General features: G+C 38.7%; 2 protein-coding genes across 8 annotated transcripts in view; one reads left to right on the top strand and one right to left on the bottom strand.

The window, feature by feature from the left end:
- PRIMPOL (primase and DNA directed polymerase) overlaps positions 1-13,573 on the top strand; it is a 26,967-nt gene extending 13,394 nt beyond the window's left edge. For 3 of the 5 annotated variants that reach the window (XM_072861377.1, XM_072861375.1, XM_072861376.1), the window contains 8 exons: positions 6,284-6,574; positions 8,232-8,394; positions 9,704-9,801; positions 10,172-10,258; positions 10,341-10,449; positions 11,604-11,686; positions 11,770-11,816; positions 12,859-13,572. In XM_072861377.1, coding sequence (XP_072717478.1) covers positions 6,284-6,574; positions 8,232-8,394; positions 9,704-9,801; positions 10,172-10,258; positions 10,341-10,449; positions 11,604-11,686; positions 11,770-11,816; positions 12,859-13,164 — 1,184 coding nt within the window. In that variant the 3' untranslated portion in view covers positions 13,165-13,572. Of the gene's footprint in view, positions 1-6,283; positions 6,575-8,231; positions 8,395-9,703; positions 9,802-10,171; positions 10,259-10,340; positions 10,450-11,603; positions 11,687-11,769; positions 11,817-12,858 lie in introns of all 5 variants that reach the window. The other 2 variants (XM_072861379.1, XM_072861378.1) reach the window with 2 other exon arrangements.
- On the bottom strand, positions 13,474-25,887 carry CENPU (centromere protein U). Of its 3 annotated transcripts, none has more exons than XM_072861382.1 (12): positions 25,707-25,887; positions 25,140-25,284; positions 24,021-24,138; positions 22,469-22,574; positions 21,501-21,588; positions 20,306-20,375; positions 19,120-19,237; positions 18,639-18,717; positions 17,627-17,674; positions 16,207-16,268; positions 14,764-14,920; positions 13,474-14,037 (listed from the first exon to the last, which is right to left on the bottom strand). In XM_072861382.1, the coding sequence occupies exons 2-12, from the start codon at positions 25,188-25,190 to the stop codon at positions 13,900-13,902; spliced, it is 1,035 nt and encodes a 344-aa protein (XP_072717483.1). In that variant the 5' UTR covers positions 25,191-25,284; positions 25,707-25,887; the 3' UTR covers positions 13,474-13,899. The 3 variants fall into 3 exon arrangements, with proteins under 3 accessions (XP_072717483.1, XP_072717481.1, XP_072717482.1); XM_072861380.1 differs by having other exon boundaries at positions 20,306-20,378; positions 25,707-25,878; XM_072861381.1 differs by lacking the exon at positions 25,707-25,887 and adding an exon at positions 25,456-25,595 and having other exon boundaries at positions 20,306-20,378.

The following is a 25,887-nucleotide window of genomic DNA, read 5'->3' as shown; positions in this document are numbered from 1 at the left end:
ATCCTTGGCATAGACTACCTCAGGAGACGGTATTCCAAGGACCCAAAAGGGTACTGGTGGGCTTTTGGTATAGCTGCCTTGGAGACGGAGGAAATTAAACAGCTGTCTACCTTGCCGGGTCTTTCGGAGGACCCTTCTGTTGTGGGGTTGCTGAGGATCAAAGACCAACAGGTGCCGATAGCTACCACAACAGTGCACCGGTGGCAATATCGCACCAACCAAGAGTCCCTGATTGCCATTCATAAGCTGATTTGTCAACTGGAGAGCCAAGGAGTGATCAGCAAGACTCACTCACCCTTTAACAGTCCCATATGGCCAGTGTGAAAGTCTAATGGAGAGAGGAGACTAACAGTAGACTATCGTGGCCTGAATGAAGTCATGCTGCCGCTGAGTGCTGCTGTGCCGGACATGCTAGAACTGCAATACGAACTGGAGTCAAAGGCAGCCAAGTGGTGTACCACAGCTGATATTGCTAATGTGTTTTTCTCAATCCCTTTGGCAGCAGAGTGCAGGCCACAGTTTGCTTTCACTTGGAGGGGTGTCCAGTACACCTGGAATCGACTGCCCCAGGGGTGGGAACACAGCCCTACCATTTGCCAGGGACTGATCCAGACTGCACTGGAACAGGGTGAAGCTCTGTAATACCTGTAATACATTGATGACATCGCCGTGTGGGGCAATGCAGCAGAAGAAGTTTTTGAGAAAGGGGAGAAAATAATCCAAATCCTTTTGAAGGCCGGTATTGCCATAAAACAAAGTAAGGTCAAGGGACCTGCACAGGAGATCCAGTTTTTGGCAATAAAATGGTAAGGTGGACATTGCCAGATCCCAATGGATGGGATCAACAAAATAATAGCTATGTCCCCACCAACTAGCAAAAAGGAAACACAAGCTCTCTTGGGTGTTGTGGGTTTTTGAAGAATGCATATTCCAAATTACAGTCTGATCGTAAGCCCTCTCTATCAAGTGACCCAGAAGAAGAATGATTTCAAATGGGGCCCTGAGCAACGTCAAGCCCTTGAACAAATTAAAGGGGAGATAGTTCATGCAGTAGCCCTTGGGCCAGTCTGGGCAGGACAAGATGTAAAAAATGTGCTCTACACCGCAGCCGGGGAGAATGGCCCTACCTGGAGCCTCTGGCAGAAAGCACCAGGGGAGACTCGAGGTCGACCCCTAGGGTTTTGGAGTCGGGGATACAGAGGATCCAAGGCCCACCATACTCCAACCGAGAAAGAGATATTGGCAGCATATGAAGGGGTCCGTGCTGCTTCAGAAGTGGTTGGTACTGAAGCACAGCTCCTCCTGACACCCCGGCTGCTGGTGCTGGGCTGGATGTTCAAAGGGAGGGTCCCCTCTACACATCATGCAACTGATGCTACGTGGAGTAAGTGGGTTGCACTGATCACACAACAGGCTCAAATAGGAAGCCCCAATCACACAGGGATCTTGGAAGTGATCATGCAGTGGCCAGAAGGCAAAGATTTTGGAATATCACCAGAGGAGGAGGTGACGCATGCTGAGGAGGCCCCACTGTATAATAAACTACCAGAAAATGAGAAGCAATATGCCCTGTTCACTGATGGGTCCTGTCATATTGTAGGAAAGCATTGGAGATGGAAAGCTGCTGTGTGGAGTCCTATAGGACAAGTTGTAGAAACTGCTGAAGGAGAAGGTGAATCGAGCCAATTTGCAGAAGTAAAGGCCATCCAGTTGGCTTTAGATATTGCGTAAGGAGAAAAGTGGCCAGTACTTTACACTGACTCATGGATGGTGGCAAATGCCCTGTGGGGGTGGTTGCAGCAATGGAACCAGAGCAACTGGCAGCACAGAGGGAAACCCATCTGGGCTGCCGCACTGTGGCAAGGTATTGCTGCCTGGGTAGAGAACCTGGTTGTAAAAGTACATCATGTAGATGCTCATGTACCCAAGAGTCAGGCCACTGAAGAACATCAGAACAACCAGCAGGTGGATCAGGCTGCTAAGATTGAAGTGGCTCAGGTGCATCTGGACTGGCAACATAAGGGTGAATTATTTATAGCTTAGTGGGCCCATGACACCTCAGGCCATCAAGGAAGAGATGCAACATATAGATGGGCTCATGATCGAGGGGTGGGCTTGACCATGGACACTATTGCACAGGTTATCCATGAATGTGAAACATGCGCTGCAATCAAACAAGCCAAGTGGTTAAAGCCTCTCTGGTATGGAGGATGATGGCTGAAATAGAAATATGGGGAGGCCTGGCAGATTGCTTATATCACACTCCCACAAACCCGCCAAGGCAAGCGCCATGTGGTCACCATGGTGGAAGCAACGACTGGATGGCTGGAAACATATCCCGTATCCCATGCCACCACCCAGAACACTATCCTGGGCCTTGAAAAGCAAGTCCTATGGTGACATGGCACCCCAGAGAGAATTGAGTCAGACAACGGGACTCATTTCTGAAACAACCTCATAGACACCTGGGCCAAAGAGCATGGCATTGAGCGGGTATATCACATCCCTTGTCATGCACCAGCCTCTGGGAAAATCAAATGATACAATGGACTGTTAAAGACTACACTGAGAGCAATGGGTGCTGGGACGTTTAAACACTGGGATACACATTTAGTGAAGGCCACCTGGTTAGTCAACTCCAGGGGATCTGCCAGTCGAGCTGGCCCTGCCCAATCAAAACTTTTATGTACTGTAGAAGGGGATAAAGTCCCTGTAGTGCATGTAAAAAATATGCTGGGGAAGACAGTCTGGGTTATTCCTGCCTTGGGCAAAGGAAAACCCATTTGTGGCATTGCTTTTGCTCAAGGACCTGGGTGTACTTGGTGGGTAATGTGGAAGGATGGGCAAGTCCGCTGTGTGCCTCAAGGGGATTTGATTTTGGGTGAAAATAGCCAATGAACTGAATGGTATGATGTTAACTGCTATATAATACCGTATCATCACTTTTCTGGTTGCTATATGCTGTATCAACAGTATCACAGTAAGAATCATCCAGATTAATGAAGAATGAACTTTGATAAAACCGAGCAAAGCACAGTGATGATGGAACCAGAACTGGTTTCAGCATGCAACAATCCAACACCACACACCATCTCTCCTGCCCTGAAAGACTGTTATGACAGATGGAGCCCAAAGTCATGGACTAAATGAACTCAACGGACATTTTAGAGGGATCACCCACAGACCGAGGGAATGATATCTGTGTGTATATATCAAAAGACAGGAAAAGCGGTGGTGATTAACTGGAATGCATTGGAAAGGGTAGAACCTGGGTATGACATAGATGGTATAGAATAAAGGGAGGATACTGTCCTGGTTTCAGCTGGGATAGAGTTAATTTTCTTCCTAGTAGCTGGTATAGTGCTGTGCTTTGGATTTAGTATGAGACTAATGTTGATAACACACTGATGTTTGAGTTGTTGCTGAGCAGTGCTTACACTAGTCAAGGACTTTTCAGCTCCCCATGCTCTGCCAGGTGCACAAGAAGCTGGGAGGGGGCACAGCCAGGACAGCTGACCCAGACTGGCCAAAGGGCTATTCCATACCATATGACATCATGCTCAGTATATAAATTGGGGGGATCTGGCCGGGGGCAGCGATTGCTGCTCGGGGACTGGCTGGGCATCCGTCAGTGGGTGGTGAGCGGTTGCATCACTTGGTTTTCCTTGGGTTTGGTTCCTCTCTCTCTCTCTCTCTCATTGTTTTCCTTTTCATTAAAATTTTTATTATTATTATTTTATTTTATTTCAATTATTAAACTGTTCTTATTGCAACCCACAAATTTTCTTACTTTTGCTCTTCAGATCCTCTCCCTCACCCCACCAGGGTGGGGAGGGTGAGTGAGCAGCTGTGTCGTGCTTGGTTGCCAACTGAGGCTAAACCACGACAGTAATTTCACAGAATCTATCTGAAAATATATATATTCTTTGAGGTGATGGAAAGATTTTGTCTAATGCTAAACTTAAAAGGGTTAATATCTTTTTCAGATGCATTCAATTTTTGTCTTTTTTAAAAATTCATCATTGTGGTGTTCTGTCTGATAAGAATTACTTCAAGAGGAGTTAGTGGTATTTATGTGGGATAAACTAGAATATGAACTATCGCATCTTGGATTATATTGTTTCATAACCAATTTATGTCAGGAGTCATGCACAAAGTTCACGGGCTTAAAATGAAATGTGATTTAAAACAGTATATAATATTTGGAATTAGTTACTAGTTAGAATTCAAATACAGGGACTGAGTTCATAGCTCATGTAAGAAAGCACAGGAGATCACATAGGTCCACAGGAAAGTTGTGGAGATCCATGAGTTTACATTGATCTACACAGTTGACAAATCTCAAATATACAAAATACAGTCAAGGATCAAAAGTGTGAAATGCAGGGTTTGGTTCCCACATCTGACCAGTTAGAAGAAATGGGAAGAGAGCAACCAAAGGTGTGTGTGAATGATAAAGAACTAACTCCCAAAATAATCTCTCACTGACAAAAACCTTGCTATCTGACGCCAGAGTGATTGTTACTTAATTACACACACAAAAAAAGGAAGTGGTCAACCAGGACTTTTAAAGATACTTCAACTTTTATGGTAATTAAAATGAACTTCAGTTCTGAAATAGGTATATTTTCTCCCTGAACTGAAGATCCGAGTAACTATTGTTATAAACCTAAGAAATTAGGTGTGCATATTTGAACATACGAGGTTGAAATGCTGTCTATGACTGTGAATCATTTGTGTGCCTTAGTAGTCCTGTAATGAATTATGAGGACAGTGATATTAATGGTTGATACACTGAGTCATTCTGCTGATACGTAGCATAGGAGGACCTATATTTCACATTCTTTTAGGTTCCCCCTTGAAGCTTTAACCAACAGCTTCACCTGCAGACTCCTCCTTGCCAGTATTCCTTCCACTTCGTAGTTATTCTTCCACATCTGTATTTATTCTCCTCTTTCTCCCTGCAAGTAATCTGGCCATGGTTTCTGTTTGTCTGTCTGTCTTTGGTTACCATCTAGCAGAGCCTGGAGTACAGTGGGAGTTGGATTACAACACCGGGAGTTTGAAAAGTCATTACAAAATACTTTTGCAAAAGTAATTTGTTGTTCGAGTAAGCCCTGGTCAAACTGTTACATCAGTTAATATATTGTGAAGCTGCAAGTAAACCTTTTTAATTATTCTGAAAGTGAAATTAGGGAAAGCAGTAGTGAGAGGGACAATCACAAGCTCTTCAGAATCCTAAATCAGAGCTTGTTAATGTCATCGCATACTGTAATTAACTACTGCAAAAATATTCAGCTAATTATTTGAAAACTACCTATGGTTGGATAAAAAAATAAGTTGTGTAATAGCAAAGCTATATGCATGCTTTATTCACGTATTCAAGAGTTTCACTAAGTGGTACTTGGAATATTAAATCAAACTACATTTTATAAAGGACCTTGACTACTTATTTTTTGATACCACTGTCATTAACAAAGTGGTCCTACATTAAGCATTGGAATAAGTCTTACTGTTAACAGCCTAGTTCATATGCAGAAATGTTCCTCCTAAGCTAGCATGAAGACCCAAACTGAACTTGTTCAGTAAGTTTCTGACATTTTAGTTGGAAAATTCACATTCACAGAAATTTCAGTGCAAAAGTCTTCCTTGTATTAATCATTAAGTCAAAATCATTTGTGCTCCAAGCATGGGAGCAGCTTGAGATCTTGTCTGTCAGAGGCTTTAATAACTGCAATGGTACAGACGTTGTGATGGGTAGAAGAAATTCTTCTGAAAGATACAAAAGACATTTATTTCAATTTTGCACTTTTATCTGGGCCTTTGAATTTAGTTTGGGAAATTGTGGTGACAGCCTATGCATTTCTGTTTCGTTATGTTGTCTTAATTTCTAATGAGGTGATTGCCAAGCCAATTCGCTTCTCAGTTCTCTCTGTTCTCAGTGGTAAAATTGCAAACGGGAAGATTGTGGCTGTATGATACAATTAGTATATGCACAAATGTTTATTTTCTCATGTTTAAAAAAAAAAAGTTTAGTAAAACTTATTGCCAAGCATGGGTTTCTTAGTTACTAATCAGAACCATTTTGTGCACTGGGCTGGTCAAAAAGATTTTTTTATTATTTTTTTTTTTTAAATCCAGAAGGGGAAAAACCCCCTCCAAACTCCAACCACTTCCATCTTGGCTGTTTTGAAAAATGTTTGCACAGGAACTGTTAAGTTCTTTCTTGACTCATAAATGACGTTACCTGCTTTGGGGGTCTCTTTGTTTGTTTGTTTTTAAGGTAACTTTGTAAGAACCATTTTGCAGCCTGCCATAAGGTTAATGGAGAGTAAAGCTGCTGTTGTGATTCCAGAAGAAGGAGCAGGACATGTTTTCCAGTGTTCTGCAGAAGCAGTTGGATTAGATGATTCTTTTACAAACCTCACAGCTGTTGAAGATGCTTCCAAAGGCTGGCCAGCCATTGCTCGCAAAACAAAGGATATGGAAACATCACACCAGGGAGAAAATTCAGAATTTTCCTTTCTAATAGTAAATGATAAAGAAGGAGACAAGCAACTTTTTGTGGATCTAGGTAAATACAAGAAGTGATTTTAAACCTCTTCAGGATGCAACAAAGGTTAAGAAATGAGATGTTCCTTAATCTTTGATTACAGACAATAAGAACCACAGCATTCTTATTGTTGTCCTTATGGTCAGAATTTAAACCAAATACAATATGTGCTGAAACTGTGATCATAAATGCCGTACTTTGAAGGAGCCTCAGATTCTTGGTACATGGAACTTCTTACATTACATTTAATTATTTTGTTCTGAAGTTTGAAGAAACTCTTGCCACACAAGACTCGCTAATTAATTTTGTTCCTAAGGACTTAGTGCTCCTATTTGGATTAAAAGAGGATAGTATATATTGTGTTTTTGTCATTTCAGTTGAATTAAAGTTGCTTAATTATGGAAGAAATCTCACAGGTGTGGCCTTCTGTATTGTACTGTATGTATGAACTGAGCCTTCTTCCCCTGTTTGGAATGGCAGTTGTTAGGTTTTAATAATAGAAATTTGGGGTTGGGCACTTCATGCCCCAGTTGTGCTTAGCCTGTTCATGGTATTAAAATGTTAAAAATCTCCGGGAGTTTGAAAGTTCCACCCTTCTCCATCCCCGTATCTGGTTTCTCTGCTTTTTGCCCCATCTCAGTGAAATGAAAATAGCTTAGCACGCTTTTGTATAGCAGTGGTTTATGTGCTTGAGGACTGCTTATCATGTTTTTTTTTCTCTGACTTCTCTGAAGAACCCCCACTTCTTCAAATTCTTCTCATGGAATGTCTGATTTGTTGAAACATAATTCCAAAGTTGGTCCTGTATTAGGCTTCTCCATTACTGATTCAGAAGGCTTACTTTGCACCTACTGTTCAAAATTCCTTCAAGCATATTTGTGAATGGAAATTAAAGAAAACCAAATTGTTTACTCTTTCACTTCACCATTTAAGAATTTGATGTTAGTCCCCAAAAATTAACCATCCTCAATATTTGTTACACACATTATCTCAAAACTGGAAGGCTAAAATCAAAACAGCTGGAATACGGAGTTACACCATGAGGCTGCAGTGATAGAAAGGGATGTGACATTCTTGTTGTATGAGATCTTTTAATTTCTTTGTCTTCATGAAAATTAAATGTAGCCCACAAATAAAGCACCCACCTCCTCAATACATTCTCAGACAGATTAGGCGCTTATGATACCTGTTTGGGTTTTTTTATTGTTTGTTTTTGAGATAGGAATTAAATTTTCCTGGTACATACTTCACAGTGTACTACAGCCACATGGTGTCTGATACGCAAAACCCGGGAAGTTTGATGAATATGAAGTACTTGCTGGTTAAAATAATTGTGTAGCTTTTTATGCTCGGCTGTATTTCACAAAGTTAATGTGAAAGCATCATTTTTTTTATATTGAAAGAAACTTTTAGCAATTGTAATCTCAAAAGGTTTAAAATGCCTATGTAGAGGTGTTGAGTGTTTGTCTTAATTCTTCTAGAACATAAAAATGTGCATGTGTGCATGATCTTGCTTTGTTGCATTCTTTCTATGGGCGGTGAGCTGAAGTCAGTAAGAGTTTTTGTCCATTCCTTAGACCCTTAGCTAGGTCTAAGGAAAACTGTTTAATTTACAAGTACTAAGTACCTTAAATCCTAGCCAGCATTGTTATGTTAAGAAATATTTGTTTTCCTGTAGGAGTTTATACAAGGAATAGAAATTTCCGGATGTATAAATCATCAAAAGCAGGAAAAAACGTGATTCTGAAGATAGCAGAGGATAATAAGTTTGTCCCTAACTGTGAAGAGAATATTTCCTTGGAAGAAGCATATTTTCTTTCCTCTTTGATCTGCAACATTAGGTAATTGTTTAGTTCTGGTGGAATTTAAAATATTTATTATTTAAATATTATTTAAAATATTTATACATATTTCAGTGATTTTTCTCCTGCAGCAGTTGTTAATAATTGCTATTGATGGGCAGTTGTTCCATGAACATTGTTACAGTGTAGTTTAGGAGCTTCCAGTAGAATTCCTTGGTTTTGAAGAAAAAATTTCTTGGGACTTTTACCTTCAAATGTTTAAAGAACACAGAACATGAGGTATAGCTTCTGAGTTGTGCCTCATTTCTCTATACACACTCAAAATGGCGAAATGTAACCATTATTAAGTTTGGTCGGATTCTGTATAGTTCTGAAACGAAAAATTGCAGATTCCCAGTCAATTAAATATGAAAAGTCAAATATTTGCCAAAGTATGATAAAAAAATAAAAAGGATTTTTACTTGCATACCAGATTTCCCATTTGGTACAGATACCTCCTTTGGCTGGATACTGGTACCTATAATAATCAAGTTTTCTGTATCTAACCTAAACAGCTGATATTTCTTGTCCTGCACTGACTGTATCTTAAGATGATCCTAATCATTACTGCAGCAGAACAGTTAAAATGGTACATCCATCTGTATGATATTATGTATAATATTTTTATTACAAGCAAATATTTGTTGTGACTTCAGTTTTTATATCCTGAAATGTTCATTGCCTTGAACTGATGCCAGTAGCCCTGTAGCATACACTGTGTAGTGTATCCAGATCATAGCTGAGCCTATCATAAACATGGATGAGAAATTCTGCTGTGTTGAATTTAGTCTTCTGTGATCATCTGGCTTCCAGCTAGTAATACGGCAAGGAAAAGCAATTGATTGCAGAAAGCAAAACAAAAAAAGGTAGAAACCTTTCAAAGGGTATATATGCATAAATATTACATCTAGAGCAAATACTGCCACGGACCAGACTGATACTGGCAAATACTGCCTGCGGCCCAGCAGTCTTTAAATGGCTGGGTCATTTTGTCAGGAATCAAATTTTGCTGTTCTGAAGGAGGAAACCCTGCCCTCTGCTAGTGTAAGTCAGACGGAACTGTCAAAATGAGAAGAAGTGCCATAGGGATAGTGAAAGGTAGCATACAGGATCACAGGATGGCTGAAGTTGGCAGGGACCTCTGGAAGTCAGCTGGTCCAACCCCCCTGCTCCAGCAGGGCCACCTAGAGATGACAGCCCAGGACTATGTTATGTCATGCCACACTATGTTATGTTACAGTATGTTATACCATACTGTGTTGTGCTGTAAGAATTACAGGTTTTCCTTTGTATTCTCTCTTTTCTTCAGAGTGAAGGATGACACAAAAGTCCTGTCATCTGGCTTTTCAGAGCAGGAGAGAAAAATGTCTGCTGTTTTAAACAGTACAACTACCAGAAGCAGTAGAGGTACCTCAAGCCTGTTCTACTGTATAGAAAAAAAATAAGTACTCTTAAATTTGATGTATTGTGACTTACACACCTGATAACTTCTAGGAGAGCTTTTGTTTAGCTAGCTTTCTGCAGGAGGCAGAGCACAGCTGTATTGAAGGATGCTCTGCAGCACTTGAATGCCATTTACCCTGCTCTCCAGCTTCCATAGCTGTCATACTTTAAAGATCTACAGGAAATTAACACTGGATTTATCCCTGGTTTTATTTAACCATTTGGTGTGATTGACATACATTTTCTGTCTGTGGTCTATATATAGTGTGTAACAATTACATATTACAATGACAAAACCAGTAACGGTATGCATCTGTGGTCTTTGTTTTAACAGATTCTGTGGAAGGTTATCAGGATTCACCATATCCAGAAATTGATTATTTTGTTCGTTCTTTGGTTAATAAAGATGGGGTGCAAGGAGGTAAAGACCACTTTGCTATTTACAAATGAGTATTCTGCAGCAGTATTTTTAAAGAATTAATTAATTCTCTCCCCCCTCCCAGGGATACGACAATGGAATTACTTCTCTCTGGAAGAAATACTTGTATATGATATTTCTGGTTACCGTTGGTGTGAAAATATTGGAAGAGCTCACAAAAGTAACAACATAATGTATGTTCTTTCACTATTCACTTTAAAACAGCTTTGTTTATTTTCCTGCTCAACTGTTATTCTATAAAAATGCTGAAAAACTTGTACGGATAGAATCAGCACCTGTTACAATTTCTGCTCTCTTGCTCTATGGGGATACAATGCCTTTTTTTTTTTTTAAAAAAAAACAAACAACCACAAACCTCCCCCCCCCCAATTTACTTTGTGATAACTGAACTTGTGTTTCTAATATCTCTATGAAGTAATTTTAATGCTATTTAAAATACGTGCCTAAAGATGCTACCATACAAGTCAGAGTATGTTAAAGCTATTGAGTGGTACTATGCTTTGATGCTTCTTAGCTAGGAAGCTGAGCAATCAGAAATAAGATAAAGAAAACAGACCCTTTTCAATGCATTTACAGTGCATCTTAAATTACATCCTTATGTTATTCAAATGACAAAGGTAACTCCTGCCACCACTTCAGTCAAGATGAGTTTTGCTAGTGACTCTAACAAGGGCTCGGACTTCTTACAGTTCTAGCAATTTTGTGTTGGAAAGTCAGGTTTTTTTAGATGACATTAGAATTGCAATATATCATTAGTAGAAATATTTTAACTGAAAAATAATTGTACATAACATTTAAAATAACTGAAAGAGAAGGAACGTGTTTTTGAGAAATACAGATATTAAAAAAAAAAAACCCACAGCCACTAGATGAAGTTGGTGTTTCTCAAGCAAGTTTCTTGAAGCTTGGTGTTTCTAAAGCACAGCTGAAAAAGCTGGGTTGTCTACTTGGTTGACAGGAAATAGTGATTTCATCTGGCTTTTATAATGAAATTATCTGTAACAGCAGCAGCAACAAAATCTTATGTTACAGTCAGGTCCCATTACTTTAATGACTTTTTCTTCCAAGCTTAATGTAATGAAGTTAACTAAATTTCGCTTTTGAATGTTAGTCTTAAAAGAAATATATTTTTAACTTAAGAAGCCTGAATTTTATTGAAAAATAACAGACTGTACAAAAAGAGTATGTAATAAGTACATCAGAGTATGCAAGCAATGTCCACAGATGGGGACAAACAAAACCTGTTCATTTCATATCAGAGTTTCCTACTGTGTGCATTCACTTCATTCATGTGCTGTTACTAAAAACTAAATTATTTCATTCTTAGGATTCTGGTAGATCTAAAGAAGGAAGTCTGGTATCAAAAGTGTCACGATCCAGTCTGCAGAGAAAAAAACTTCAAATCACAAAGTACGTATTCTGTGATTTCAAAGCAATTATACTTAATACTTTTTTGAATGTTAACTTTACTTAATGCCATATATTTGATTTAGGTTTTCCATTACCACCTCGGATATGTCTCCCTTTTCTTTTCAAAGAGGTATGTTTTTGTCCTATCGATATGCTAAAGCTCTTGTGTGTCCAGCTGCCTCTGGAAGTCATTGAAAATCCCCACTAACGCAGTCTGTTGAGCTCCGTACAGTAGTTACACTGATATAGAATAGCTCTCCGGACCACCTGTGCTGGTGCAGTAGCTCCATATATTCATTTTTAAGTTCTCCAGCAGCAGATCTAGCATAAAAACTGTCAGCACAGATAAAGCTATTACTGGAATAGCCTAACTTCACCTGAGACTAAAGATTTTCTTCTGTTTTGGTCTGAACAGCAGTTCCCAGTGCATAAACCACAAGACCACTATGGGTGCAGAATGGAAAAACCGCCCCAGTTAAGCTCTGCTGTGCATGTTTAACTTCATGCTGGGCCAGCTAAAATAGAAGTGCTCCTGGAACACTTGAGTCAGTCAGAGTCAAATTTAAGTCAGTGACTCTCAAATTTGAAGTTCATTTAACTCCGTTTTAGTGTATTGAAGCAGTTATGTTTACCCACACAGGCAGAATATTTAAACCGACCGGATACTGCACCTAGATTCTAAGCCCTGAACATAATAGTTTTTCCACTGAGTAGACAATAAGAGTTGGCATCTTCGCAACTTTTAAATCTACACTTTACACTTTTAAATTTCATACTGCAGAATGGCACATTAAGCTCTACTTAAGCAGCTCAATCATCGATAGCTATTAGTGTTATTTCACAGAAAGTGTAATTTAAGTGCATTTTCAGATCCTGACAGTATTTTTAAACAGACACTAAAATTAGTTTTAACCTTGTATTATTTTAAGAAGCTGTATACAACAGATTACTTGTAGTTTGCTAGAAAAACAGCAGACTCCTATTCCTATTAAAATAGGCTTCCACTGGGTAATGTGGCTATAAAGTAACCTCCTGGAAAGTCTGTCTTGTTGGCCAGCTTTCTATAGCATCTGTTATATGTGACAGTACGAGTTTCAAACTTTCAGACCAGAGCAGTTAAAGGTATGAAGACCATTGTCATATGGAATAAATAGTATTCTTGTTTCTGAAAGGAAGAAGAGTATACACTGATGGATGAAAGGGGGAATGCAGAACAAAAAGTAAAACCTCATTCTAATGCATCAGACTTGTCAAAAAGCTCAGTATCTCTAGAAAAAAGCTTGTCTCAAGACTTCCTGTTGTCAGATAGTGAGTGGGACAATGCAAGCGATGATGCATGTTTCCTAGAAGCTACTGAAGATGTGGAACTAGCTGAAGCTGCAAATGATAATCTGAATGATGCCATGGAAGAAATTCCTGATGAAGTCCTTTTGGAGGCTTTAAGGAAACAGGACACTTGCAATAAAGAAGGCAGCTAACCACAGACTTGGCTAGCACACAGACCGCTAGCAATGAAACCTGCTTTAACACAACGTGCATATCGCATGCCTTCCGTGAAAGATACTGCGATGTAGTTCAAAAACACTCTTCCAGAGCTGTAAGGCAAAGAACTGAGTAACAAACAGGTATCCCCACAATGGGACAATCTTCAACAAGCATGAGGAGACCATGGAAGATTACATGGGGGCTGAATACTGGACTGAAAACTCGTCAGGAATGCTGCTGCAAGTTTAGCACTTTTAACACTCGCTGCTGTGCAGTTTCTATTTTATTAGCTGTATGTCCAAGTTCTACTGATAAGCCAAGTAAAATGGATTTCTTTACTTCCAGAACTGGGAGGAAATTATTTATTTCAAATACAAATTTAATAAAAAGATTTGTCTATCAATAGTTCAACCAGTGTCTATGTGTTCTCTTCTAAAAGTATATTGCTTTCAAGATCACATTAATAGCCCAAGATTAAAAACATTGTTAACAGAGCACAGAAAAGTTTTACTACTTTAACTGGAATTGCTATTTCATTAATTTCACTGACATTCTGAGTAAGTTCTCACACAGACTATTTGACAATAGAAAGATACAATCTCTGATTAAGTCACTGACTTCTTTTAAACACTGAAGCAAAATACAGCAACAATGATTAAACAGACTTTAAGCACTGACCATTCTAATAATTGTTCCTAACTAATGTCAAAAAGTCTATTAAAAAACACTTAATGTTTCTTTGATAACTTCCCTCTTTGTACAGCCAGAGCCTCTTCCAGTTTCATATTAATATTCTGAAAGTGTCTTTCTGCTCCTAGAATTCTCCGCGACTCCACCAGAAGAGCAGGTAGGCTGGAAGTTCCATACTGTTGTTAAGGAAATAAAATTACAAGGCAACATTTTTAACGCTTGGAAAAAATCACTTACATATCTGTATGTATTTTTCCTCTATCTGAAATGGTGCAATGTGATTTTTAAAAGTGAAAAAGAGCCAACATTAGAGAGTCTTCTGAAATGATAGGGTTTCCTTACAGATGGCAGGCATGTAGCATGGTCAACAGAAAACATCACACCAGGTCATGAGCCACGGTAAGAGGGGAAGGAGTTCTAAGGCTACATGAGAAGTTGATCTGGTCATGAAATACAAGCACTGTTCTTAGCATTAAATACCTTACAGAACAGACACATAAGTACCAGAGCTTTCCCTACCTTTGGACAAGAGCAACAAAAGAAGTTGATTACTTGTTTCTCACTGTTAATCTTTCTTCAATTTCTATTTAAAAATATTAGACCTGAGGAAAACTGTTACGCTTCTATGTCCTTTGAATTTCACAACATAGACAGCGAGGTAGCAGAATCCTCTCCAAAATACTTTAGTTTGTAACATGAGATCAAAAAAAATGAGTGAGATACTGCAATACAGTTACAGCAATGATTCTCAAGTTACTTCCACGGCAACAGTTAACAAAATACTGCTATTCAAAGTAAGTTAAATATTGACAGAAATGCCCATCAGTCCAGGAAAAAACCAGGGGGCAGGGGGAGGGTCTGATTCAGAACACTTCAGAAACACACGCAAAATATGTACTTACTACCACTTTTTCTTTTGGGTTTTCTTCTCTATAATCCAAACAGTCTTCCTGTAGCTCCTTTAAATCAGTAAGTAATTCAGTTGCCTGCCTCAAGGAAGATTTCCTTTCCTGCAACTCAGCATATTCTCTTTGTAGTTGTATCAGCTGAGGTTCAGCTCTGAAAAAGATCAAGGCTTTCATGACTATAACTGCATATTTATTTCATGAGTAACTGTGAATGTATTTCCTTTGCAGAAGACTTGAGATAAAGGTTGGTCAGAAATACAAAGCATAGGTTAGTATAACATACTGTTTAATTAGAATAACTAGCATAGTATTTAAACAGGAGCACAGGTCCAAAGCCACAAAAAACCCCAAACTTTTTCCCATATCCCACTTTTGAGTCTGAAGAAATAGCCACTCTCTCTTAAGCACTTAAGTTTTTCAGGTGAAGTTTCTTAAGTACCCGGTGTTCTGCTTCTGCACACACCTGCTTGCAGACTGAGGCGTTCAGTGCTTATGCTGAAGCGTACTCAGGATCTACAAACCAGATACGCCTCTGCCGAAGTAAACTGGAGGGCTCAACCTGTTAAATTAGCACTCCAAAGACTGAACACCAACAGCCATTTTCATTTAACAGCGCTGCAGCAAAAAATCTTTCTTAAGACAATCAAAGGATTAAAACACAACAAATAAAAAAATGTGAAGACAGCTTTCAATCTGTGAGGGGGTTCAAACCCATACTGAAGGATGCCTTTAATTAGTTCTCTGAGTGAAGTTTGTCCATGGTATTGCAAAGAAAACAAGGTTCTCGCAGCCATAGAGAAAGGGCTTTTAATCTGCCTTTCTGGATCCAAGCCCATGGTTCCCTACAGAATTAACTTACAGTGCGTGTCATACCCAGCTTCAGTATAAAGCTTGCCACTAGTAACCAACTGGATTTGGAGAAGTCTAATGGTTCTTCCAAATAACATAATTTCTGTGTTGTGTATCTAAATGATACTTAAGATTAATGCCAAATTAGAGAAGGGGAATTGTGTGGCCGCATGAGATGGAAGCAAACCGTGTACTCAGAGGCACCCCTGCCAGATTGCAGAGGTGAAATACGTTCTCCCTCCTCAAAACCAAAAAAGCCCTCTGTATTACCTTTGTGAATTTATGATTCATCACCTTTGCAATTCCAGTTGTAACCTTAGTGTTTTTCTCATGAACGTATGGTCTGAAATACCATCCCAGTAACTAGTTAGCTAAAGGAACTTGCAAGACTGACTATCTGGGCAACTGAAATATGGAAAGGAGAGGTTATCCTGAGCTTTTGTAAAAACAGAAAGCAACACAGAACAGAAGTAGCGTTTCATCAAAATAAAATGAAAGAACAAAAAAAAGTTACTTTCACTTCTAAGTTACAAAATACCAGACTCCTGAAGTTCTTCGGGCTATTACTGTGCATCATTAGAAACATACCCAATTAGCTCTTCTCTGAGTTGCAACAGTCGCTGCCTTTTCTTTTTGATGTCTGTTATTACCTGAAACGAATAGTGAGGAAAGTCTTTGAAACGGTTTCTGTAACTTCAAAGGCAAACAACTCAAATTTCATTGGCTTTTTTTCTTTGAGGTTTTATGCTTCTGATTCTGAGTGTGGAAGATTCCAAGACACCAAACCTTATAAACTGCCATATTTTACATTTGTATTTTAAACACTTTAAAGCTCTTTAAAATTTCAAACTCTCATCTCCATCCAAAATTTCTCTTAAGGAACACTGGATTTACAAGCATACAAAAGGAGTTTGTGACATTTTGAACTGAAAACATTTGAAACATGACCAACTCTATCAGGTTTTTGTTTGTTTCTGTTTTAAAAATGCAGACTAATACAAATGTATGTTCAGTATGATTGCCACAACTAAGGAACAGAGCATAATTAAGCTTTCTTTAATACAAAATCCAATTTAGAAAAAAACCCTCAAAACTAATAATAAATTTAAATTTAGCAACTACAAATCTGATTTTAAACAAGCGTGTAAGAGGCAAAATAAGGATAACTCTGGGCTGTGAATGCTAGATGTGTATTAAAATCTTCATTTTACATACAGAGTAGCTTACCGTATCACCTTAAATTAACAAGACTTCAGCACATTAATTACTACCTCCCAGAATAACCTTTCTGTTGACTTTACTTGTTAAAAGCTATTTTGTCATCAAAAAGTTTGCGGAAGAGGTTAATCCGGGCAGAAAGCCTCTGGCAGACAGTGCCTAACCTGCTCTTAAATATCTCTGCTGTAGGGCATTCACCTCTCGCCTGACGAAACCACTGCAATATTCTGCTCTTGCACTAATTCCTCCTCCTGTCGACACTCCCCTGTTGCATTTTCAGTCAATTACTACTCGCTCTGAATGAACAGAGGAACTGCCTTCCTCTCAACAAAAATTTTGCATATATTTAAGGAACACAGCTCCCTTAGACTTCTCTCCTTTAAACTAAGCAATCCAATTCTATCCTCACAGGTCAACATCTTTGCTGCTCTCCTAGATTTTATATTCATCTATGTTTCTTGAAGGTTTGCTCTCAATATTTAATTGGCTCTCCAGAGGCCTCACCAGTGCTCATTAAAAATGAGTAATTCACATGCATAGATACCTATACATCCTAATGTACGTTCCTTCTTTTTACACCAGTATAGCAGTATAGGTATGGAGTTTGCAATCAATCCTGTTTACTCAGATCTTTCCCAAAAAACCTCCGGTGGTTCCCTATCCTCTATTTCTGCAGTTGATTCTGTAGTACAGTACACTTTTTTGTGAATTATTTTATTTCTTCTAGTCAACTTCTTGAAATTTCAACACCCATCTCTGTATACTGCACAATGTAGTGATATATATTTACCTTAGCATTTTTTTTCTTCATATTCTTTAATTCTTGGACTTCCACTATCTATAGAGGACAAGAAGAATTACCAATTGACTATGGATCTTGATTTCATCTCTATCCTCCCAAAAACACGGTTGCAAGAATTACTTTGGAATAACATAAAAAGCTATTTAAAAAAACCAGCACCGGTTCAAAGGAAGATTACAAGTGTATCAGTTGTGTATCAATTCTTTCCTCTCTCCTCATGCCAGAGGAAGACTGTTGCACAAAATTAGTCATCTTGCATCAGTTAGTGCAAGTAACACTCCTTGTACCAATTAGTGTAATGCTACCTAGCTTAATTTTTCTATAACTTTATATAAAATGTATAAATCTAGTCATTTTAAAACTTGCCCATTCTAATGAATCACTTAGAACTACAGTTTTAGTACTTATCACAACTCCTACAAAGTTCTGAGTTTATTTTACTCATTGTAATTAGTGAGAAGAAATCTTAGTCTCCCAAGCTAATAAGCTTTTTACAGTTAGGTTCAAACTGTTAATTAAAAAAGGATGATTTTCCCTGAACTATGTTAGAGGCCTTAGTCAGGCCTCTACACAAGAGTCATTGAGGTGCAGTATAAAGATTAAATCATCAACCTTTTAAAACTCTAGTCCATGAGCTTTTAAAACAGTGTTTGACATAACTGTTTGCTCATTCAAATTATGCAGCTCTCCAGTTTTTACTACATAGTGCTTTAGATATGACAAATATTAATGTTTCCCTATTCTCAAAAGCTGACAATTTTGCAACATACTTGCATAACAGCAGCGTTGTGTTAAAGACAATTCTCATGAAAGCCAGCACAGAGGCTGCACACAACAAACTGTTTTCATGTTATTTATCCTGACAAAAGATTAGAAAATTTAAAGTATCATAAAATAAATGTGTAAAGGACAATATACAACCATAGGCATTTTGGCTACAATGTAATATACACCTCTATAATCACTACCACAAAATTGATTTTACTTATGGTGTACTTACAAGATCGGTGATTTGGTCCTTGAAAGCAGAAGAGAAGCCATCAATAGCTTTTCTGCAAACGTTTGATTTTATGCTTTGTCTGGAGAAGTCAGAGGGGCAAAACACAACCCATTTGGTTTAGTAAAGGAGAAATCTCATCCAAAAACATTCCTTTGAGTAATTACTAAAACCCAATGTTAAGCAGCTAGTAGCACAGGCAACTGCGGATCTTTCGTGTACTAGCAATAGCTTAATTTCTACATTGAAAAACATCAGCTGAGATGCGTTGTTCTTACGTTTGGAAAAATATCAAATTCCAGGAGACCACCTCAAGATCACATATGAAAAATATTTGTATCACAGAAACCTAATAACCATTAAAATAACATCAGAATGTAAACATGCAATATGGCATTCCCTAAAGGACAGCCCATTAGCAAAAGTGTAGGTAATTTGTTTCTAAAACTTTAAGTATTCAGCCATAGGAAAGCAGAATATTTACCTGTAATTTGCTGCTATCTTCTCAAATTCAGCCAGAACAACATCCAGTTCTGTAATATCTCTGGAAGATCTCTTCAGCTCTTTGGGACACCAAACCTGCACAGAACATGGGCTATCCCCTGAAACAACAGAATAAAGATAAGCATTGTACAATTCAGGTACACGCTCTAAAATAACAGAAAAGTTATTGTGCCCACTGTTAAAATAACCATCTAAAAGTTATGAATATTTTAATATGAAACTTGAGAGGAGGGAAATATGAATTATTTCATCTGTCTTTGGCTGAGCAACTACAATAGACTTATCTGGGAACACTTTAGAATTTGGATGATCAATTATATACAACTTATTTCTTATTCTTCATCATTTCAAACAAGTCCAGGAGCACGTTATTACACTAACTGATAAACTATACGGCGTACTGTAGATTTAGCTGTTTGTGCTGTAAAAACTACTAGCCTGAGTTTGGGCAACCTGCATTACTCAAAAAATCATGAGTTGTTATATCACATTTGTATACATTTTGTATTAATACCATATGTGCTTCAAAAAAAGTTATATACAAATGTTTCTTTAAACTTTGCAATAGTATTATTAGCTAATTCCACAAAACGTTAAACCATGTTTCTTCACAAACTCCCAAATGTAATCTAGTACTTGAATGGGACAGGGTACAGTTCAAAGGAAACAAGATGACACCCACGAAACAGTTTCGCTATACCAAAAAAACGCCACTGTCTTGAAGCTCCCCGTCTCAAAGGTCTTTATACTAGCAGCTGTGCCTACACTGTAACTCAGGGGCATTCCAAGCTCTGCCCCACAGCCCCATGCTCCAGGCTTCCAGACCAAGGGACATACTGAAGTGTCTTCCAGCTCCATGGACCCAGGCTTCCCTCCAAAGGGAACCAGGCTGCGTGTGAGGGAAAACACACACCTATGCTTTATCCCTTCAGGGGAGTAATAGGCAAGTCCAGGGATGCAAACCATGGGGATCAGAGCTGTGTGGCACACCAGCTCCTCAATTTAACCATTGCTAATGAGTGTCTAGACCAAAACTGAAACTAAAACCTCCCATTTCTAGAAGCAGTATGCTGCTACATATCAGAAATGAAAACCACTGAGTTATGGAAAACCACTCATCTTGACTGAGGAAAAGCCATACGGGAGTTTTGAAAAGTTTACTTTACCAGAAGGATCTGTTGTGTTCTCTGAAGGCTGCTGCTTCTTTTTTGCCTGGAGTTGAGTAGTATTCAGGGCCTTCTATGATATAAAAAAGCAGATTAACTTAAAAAAACACAACCCTGGGTTTACTCATTTAAAATTCTGAGAGATGGCAATTAGGCAGAACACACGAAAGTATGTCAGCTTTTCACGATTGAAACGTCAGTAACACTTACTTAGGGCTCTTTCGCCAGAATCACAGCACAGTGATGACACTGCTGAGGGACAGCAGCTGCCTGACTGCACTGACCAACTGACATGTCAGCCACTGGCCATGCAGCAGGAGGAGCATTTTAAGGAGCACAGGGCCCCGCAGCTCAGCAGTCATCGCCCAGTATTAACAGTTCTCTGATCAACCATGCCTCCTTACCTTCCTTTTCACCCACGTTCTGTCCCAATTCTTTCTCTACTTAGGCTACTTTGTGACACCAACACAAAGGGGTAATTTTACGAGAGTGCTGCATACATGCAGTTTACTGATGAAAGACTACCGCTCTGTACTGAATTTTACAAACGGATTTTCAACAATTTCAACAACGAATTTCAATATGTAAAAAACTTTTATGCAAACTACTGCATAGCTTCTTTTATCACAGGCCTGCTTTCTCAAGTCTGCAGATAGTTAACTCTTCCTCTGTACGCCTGGAAGCTAAGTGGGCCAAAAGCATTTTAAGCTAATTGCAGTCTAAGTGTGGAAAAACACTCATTCAAAACCAAGTGTTTTTTGTCTAATTCTAATATATACTCAAAACTAATTTTACCAATTAAAAATTAAACTCTCTCATAAATACGTTCTTACTTCAATACTGAACAAGTATGAGGGATTTATATTCCGTTTAGTATGCCATTCTTTAAGAACATATATTCCAGATATAAAGAAGAAAAGAACATATTCCCAAATGAGCAAGAGAACGGGCCACAGGACACAGGAACACCTGGCTATTATATTCCCCATTGACACGACGGCTGTAGCTTTAAGCATTTCACTTGGCCATCTCACAGGAATACTTTAAGGATTAATTATTTGGTACACAATTAAGTACTACGGAAGTAATAAGAAACAAATTAAAGGTCTTGCTCTCCCCTCCTTTCTAATGCAGGCATGGCGTGAAGTAAATTAAAATTAAATTGACTGATAAACTCATGCAACTTTCCCTGTACCATATTCTCCTTAAGGGGTTCATCTTCAAGATCAGCTGTGCTGAATTTCTGAACACCACCACCAGACGTTTTTGAGTGATGCTTTATACTAGGAAAAGAAAAATATCCACATGTAAACCCACTACACACTGAGAAAGAATGATCTTCAACCATATAAACAACAAAATCTTAGGTTTTAGGGAGCATTTTGTATTGCTATGTCATTCAGTTTGTGTCTCCTAAATTAACTACACAAGAAGTTGCAAATAGCATATAAAGGGAATAGAGTCTTCATCCCTCAATAGCCACCCCTGCAACAATTAGAAATCCATTACTAACTGACCACTGGGATAGCCATGTTGTTTTGAGGAGAAACTTCGAAATAGAAACAAAATTGTTATTGAGGATATTTTAGCAGGAAAGGAGAAGGCTTTCTTGGTGGCGGGGCGGGGTTAGAAATCAAAAAACAAAAAAATACACACTGTCATACAAGCTCTATTATTGCTTTGCTATTTCAGTCAAATAAGAACTATTTCAGATTTAAACCAAATTTGATTTAACAAATGAGAAACATACTAAAACTCGTATTAAAAGATTTTTTAAAATTAATTTTCTTTGTTACATATAGTTTAACTGGCTTTTAACTATTTTTCATTTTTTTGACTTTTTAAAGTTAAAGACACCAGCATTTAGAGGACCAATTAATATCTCACAGAGATATTTTAAAATCTTTTTTTTTTCAAATTAAAATACAGTAAGTACTTAAATCAATGCACTGCTTGCAAAAGGCAAACACTAATTTATTCTCCCATGTCTTTTCTACATTCCCCAATCTTACTTATTCTTTTGGTTTCTCATCTGGGAAATTTTAAGTTAAAGCATCTGTTTCATAAGCGACTAGGGAAACCTGACAAACAGAACATTTTTCCCATTTAATCTAAAAATCTAAAGATTAAATTAAATGCTGGCAATTATTTTTTTCACCAGACCTTCTTTCTGTATTTTTCCTTTGTGGAACTGAAATGCGACTAAGTGACTCGTTTTGTGAATGTTCCTCTCCATAAGCATCCACAGCAGTACTGTGCAAAGGGTGATCTACAAAGAACAGAAAATAAGCCATATAAAAATTGTTCCCATCCGTTCAGGCAAAGAGCATGGACGTGCTAGCACTGCCTGCCATTCAGCATTTAGTTAGAATTTTTGTGGTTTGCTCACCGATACAAAGGAAATCTTGTTAAAAGTATTATTTGAGGATTAGGAAAAATATATATAGTGAAAACTTCATAGTTTCTATACTCATCCACCTGGTATTTCTTTACAAACTGAAACCAAAGGTGCATGAAAGCTCAGCATGTTCGTATTGCACATAGCAGGCAAAACATTTTGTACAATTTATTTAAAGTCTCTCTTTGCTATGGCATACATCAATCTTCTATAAATTTAAACAACTACTTTCTAAATTTTACCTTTTTTTTAAATATGGATTTTTAGCTGCTTTATTGGATGCTATAAGAAGACAGTTACAGCTGCTACATAAAGTTTGTAAATGTAGAATTCTTGTAGGTAGCTACCATAACAGATTAAAAGTCTGAGAACATTAAGGTTTTAGCCTGCCTTCCATAGCATATATTTATTTTTTTAAGCACATTGCCACAAGAATTTAGTGTTAGCTTACATTAGTGTTAGTGGGCATGCGTTTTATAGTTTTTAACACATACCACGGAAGCGTGGAAAAGAAGAGCTTTTCATTTTGAAGACTTTCCCTTTTGACAACCCTTTTGCTATGTTGTTCTTTATAGCTCATTTTCAATGCTGTTTCTAGTAGTTACGTATGTATTTCCATGATTTTCTTAGAGTAATAAATATTACAGCCAAGAAACAGCTCTTAGCATTTTCTCTACAACGTCTAATGACATGTTTTTTCAAAGATTTTTCTCACCAACATTGACATATAAGAGCTATATATATTTAATAACAGAGAATTTCACACAGGGGCACATATTCCATCTACATTGATTCTCTTCCAGGATACTGAGGCCTCCTTGCACAAGTCCCATATAGAGCATGAAAGTGGCTTTAATGCTTCACCAAAAATAGCATGTTTTTATGATGTTACTTTTTAAGTAGAACAACATCCCTGTGAACATCTAAGTTTGCTGCCATGCATGCTCTTACAATAGCAAAAAATTTCAGTTCATAATTTGTTTAATTTAATAGAGAGTAAATTAAGATACTGAACTTTCCTTTTAAAATGTAAACTCTTACACAATTAGCGTTATATCATGTGAAATTCTACCATTCAGACTATAGAATAGCCAGTATTTTTCTGTCAACTTTCACTCGCACATATTACAGCATTATTCTCGTTACTTCCTAAATGACAGAAAATAACACCACTCTCATAAAACGTGCTGTCTCTCCCGCCCCTAATTTTCTCTGGCAAAAAAGCAATACCTTTTCCTAAGCAAGCATTGAAATATTTTCCCCATACGGTTTGTTCATGAAGATCATATGTGAAATGACATTGAAGTTAATACTAACCAAATGAATGATCAAGCTCCTCAAGCTGATTTGCTTCCGCTACCTTCAATATCCTTGAGACATCTGGTTCCTCAAGTGGAAGCAATTTCCAGCGAGGATGGGAGGTGGCTTTGTGTTCCTGGATGGGTATGGAATTAATAGCTAGTTCATCCAGCTTTTTCAGTGCAAAACAGATTAAATATGACAATGAATTTCAAGCATGTTTGACTAGAAATACATTTAACCTGGACCATATTGACTACTGAGCTGATAGAAAGTATTTGAAGCATGTGTTTTTTCCTCAGGCTATCACTTTTTCTCTTAAGAGAAGTGATGCTATAAAACTGATATATTCTGCTATTTGATATTATACTCTAGCATCAGCTTTGCCTTATTTTATAAAACTAAGTGTATAAGCTTAGAAATCTTACAAAAGTCTAATATCTGGTCTCTATCATCTGCAGCCTTTTTCTTCTCAAGCATTAAAATATTTCTTCTTTCATCTCTGTATTACATGAATGTCCATCCTTGTCCAATTTAATGATTTTCACTTTAAAAAAATGAAAAGCTATGCATAACTTCTTATAAAAGGTGATATTTATAAGTCAAGTATTACACAGACACTTCTGTAAAGCAGAAGGGTGGGCAAGAACGGCAGTAGTTTATGAAGTATTTGTAAATGTGTCAAGCACACCCAAAGTGTGGGAGTAAGTTTCCTCAACTGTGTGTGTGTGCATGCAAAGGGAATTGAAAGAAGAAAACACCAACTTCCCGAGCTTTTAATTTTACTAGCACTTTGCAGAGCCTCACAAGTTTTGCTATGGTACCAAATATAGACACATCAGCTATTTCCTCTTTAAGCTGTTCTGTTTAATTTTACAAGACTGTTTTCAAACTTTTGCCTGTTTGAAAGCCAATGGTCCATTTTGCCTGATAATGTACTACTCCTGAAAGAAAAAAAAACAGACAAAGAAGAAACCCACGCACCCCAAACCTGCACCAGCAGGACTGCGCAGCACAGTGCCCAGCAAAGCCCCGCGTCGACACCTGCGCATCCACCTCCAGAGCCAATGCCACAAAAGCACAGTGAAACAACAAAGCACTCGCTGTTTTAATTCTGCTCAAACTAGCAAAACTTACCTTTAACTTATTTCTGGAATTATTTACCTTCATTTTCTTCTTTGAGGACATTTCCCTATTTGGTATATACTGCTAAATATACAACTGAGGATAAAGTTACCGAAAAATTGTTCCGGATACAAATCTGCTTTCTCTGTCTCAATACCTGGGAGAGAATGGGAAATCTTTGTTAATTCAACGTATTATGCACGACTCGCTTTAAAAGCAGTAAAACTACTTTATTAGACAGGCCCAACACCTGACATAGCACGTACAAGCTAGAGACAAGACACACACATTAGAAAGATAAAGCAAGACAAGACGTAACGCTATTTACACCTTCACTTTTGCTTCATCGCCGCTGTTTCTCTCATGCAGGAGACCCCAGGCCGCCGCCCGCCCGAGCGCCGGGAGCCCAACGGCGGCCCGGCCCCGACGGGCAGGGCCCGTCCCGCCGCCTCGGCAGGAGAAAAGGCGGGCGCCGACCCCGCCGCTCTGCCTCCCCGCCTCGCGCCGCCCAACCGCCGCCGCGGGCTCCCCGCGGACACCGGCGCCCCCGGCCCGGCCCGGCCCCCTCAGGGCACCCACCCGCCGGCAGCGCCGCCGCCTTCCCGCCGCGATCAAACCGGCCGCGCCGCTGGCGGGAAGGGGAGGCGCGACGAGCCGGCGCAGTGCCGGAAGGGGAACGGGGCAGCGGCGGAGGCGGCGCGGCCGTGCTGTGGCGGACTAGCTCCAGCCCGGCCTCCCGCCCCCGAGCGCGGGCGGGCTG

Source organism: Ciconia boyciana, chromosome 5 (assembly GCF_034638445.1).
Source record: "Ciconia boyciana chromosome 5, ASM3463844v1, whole genome shotgun sequence".
In the NCBI taxonomy this organism is placed as follows: Eukaryota; Metazoa; Chordata; class Aves; order Ciconiiformes; family Ciconiidae; genus Ciconia; species Ciconia boyciana.
This window is presented reverse-complemented; position numbering and strand designations above follow the sequence as displayed.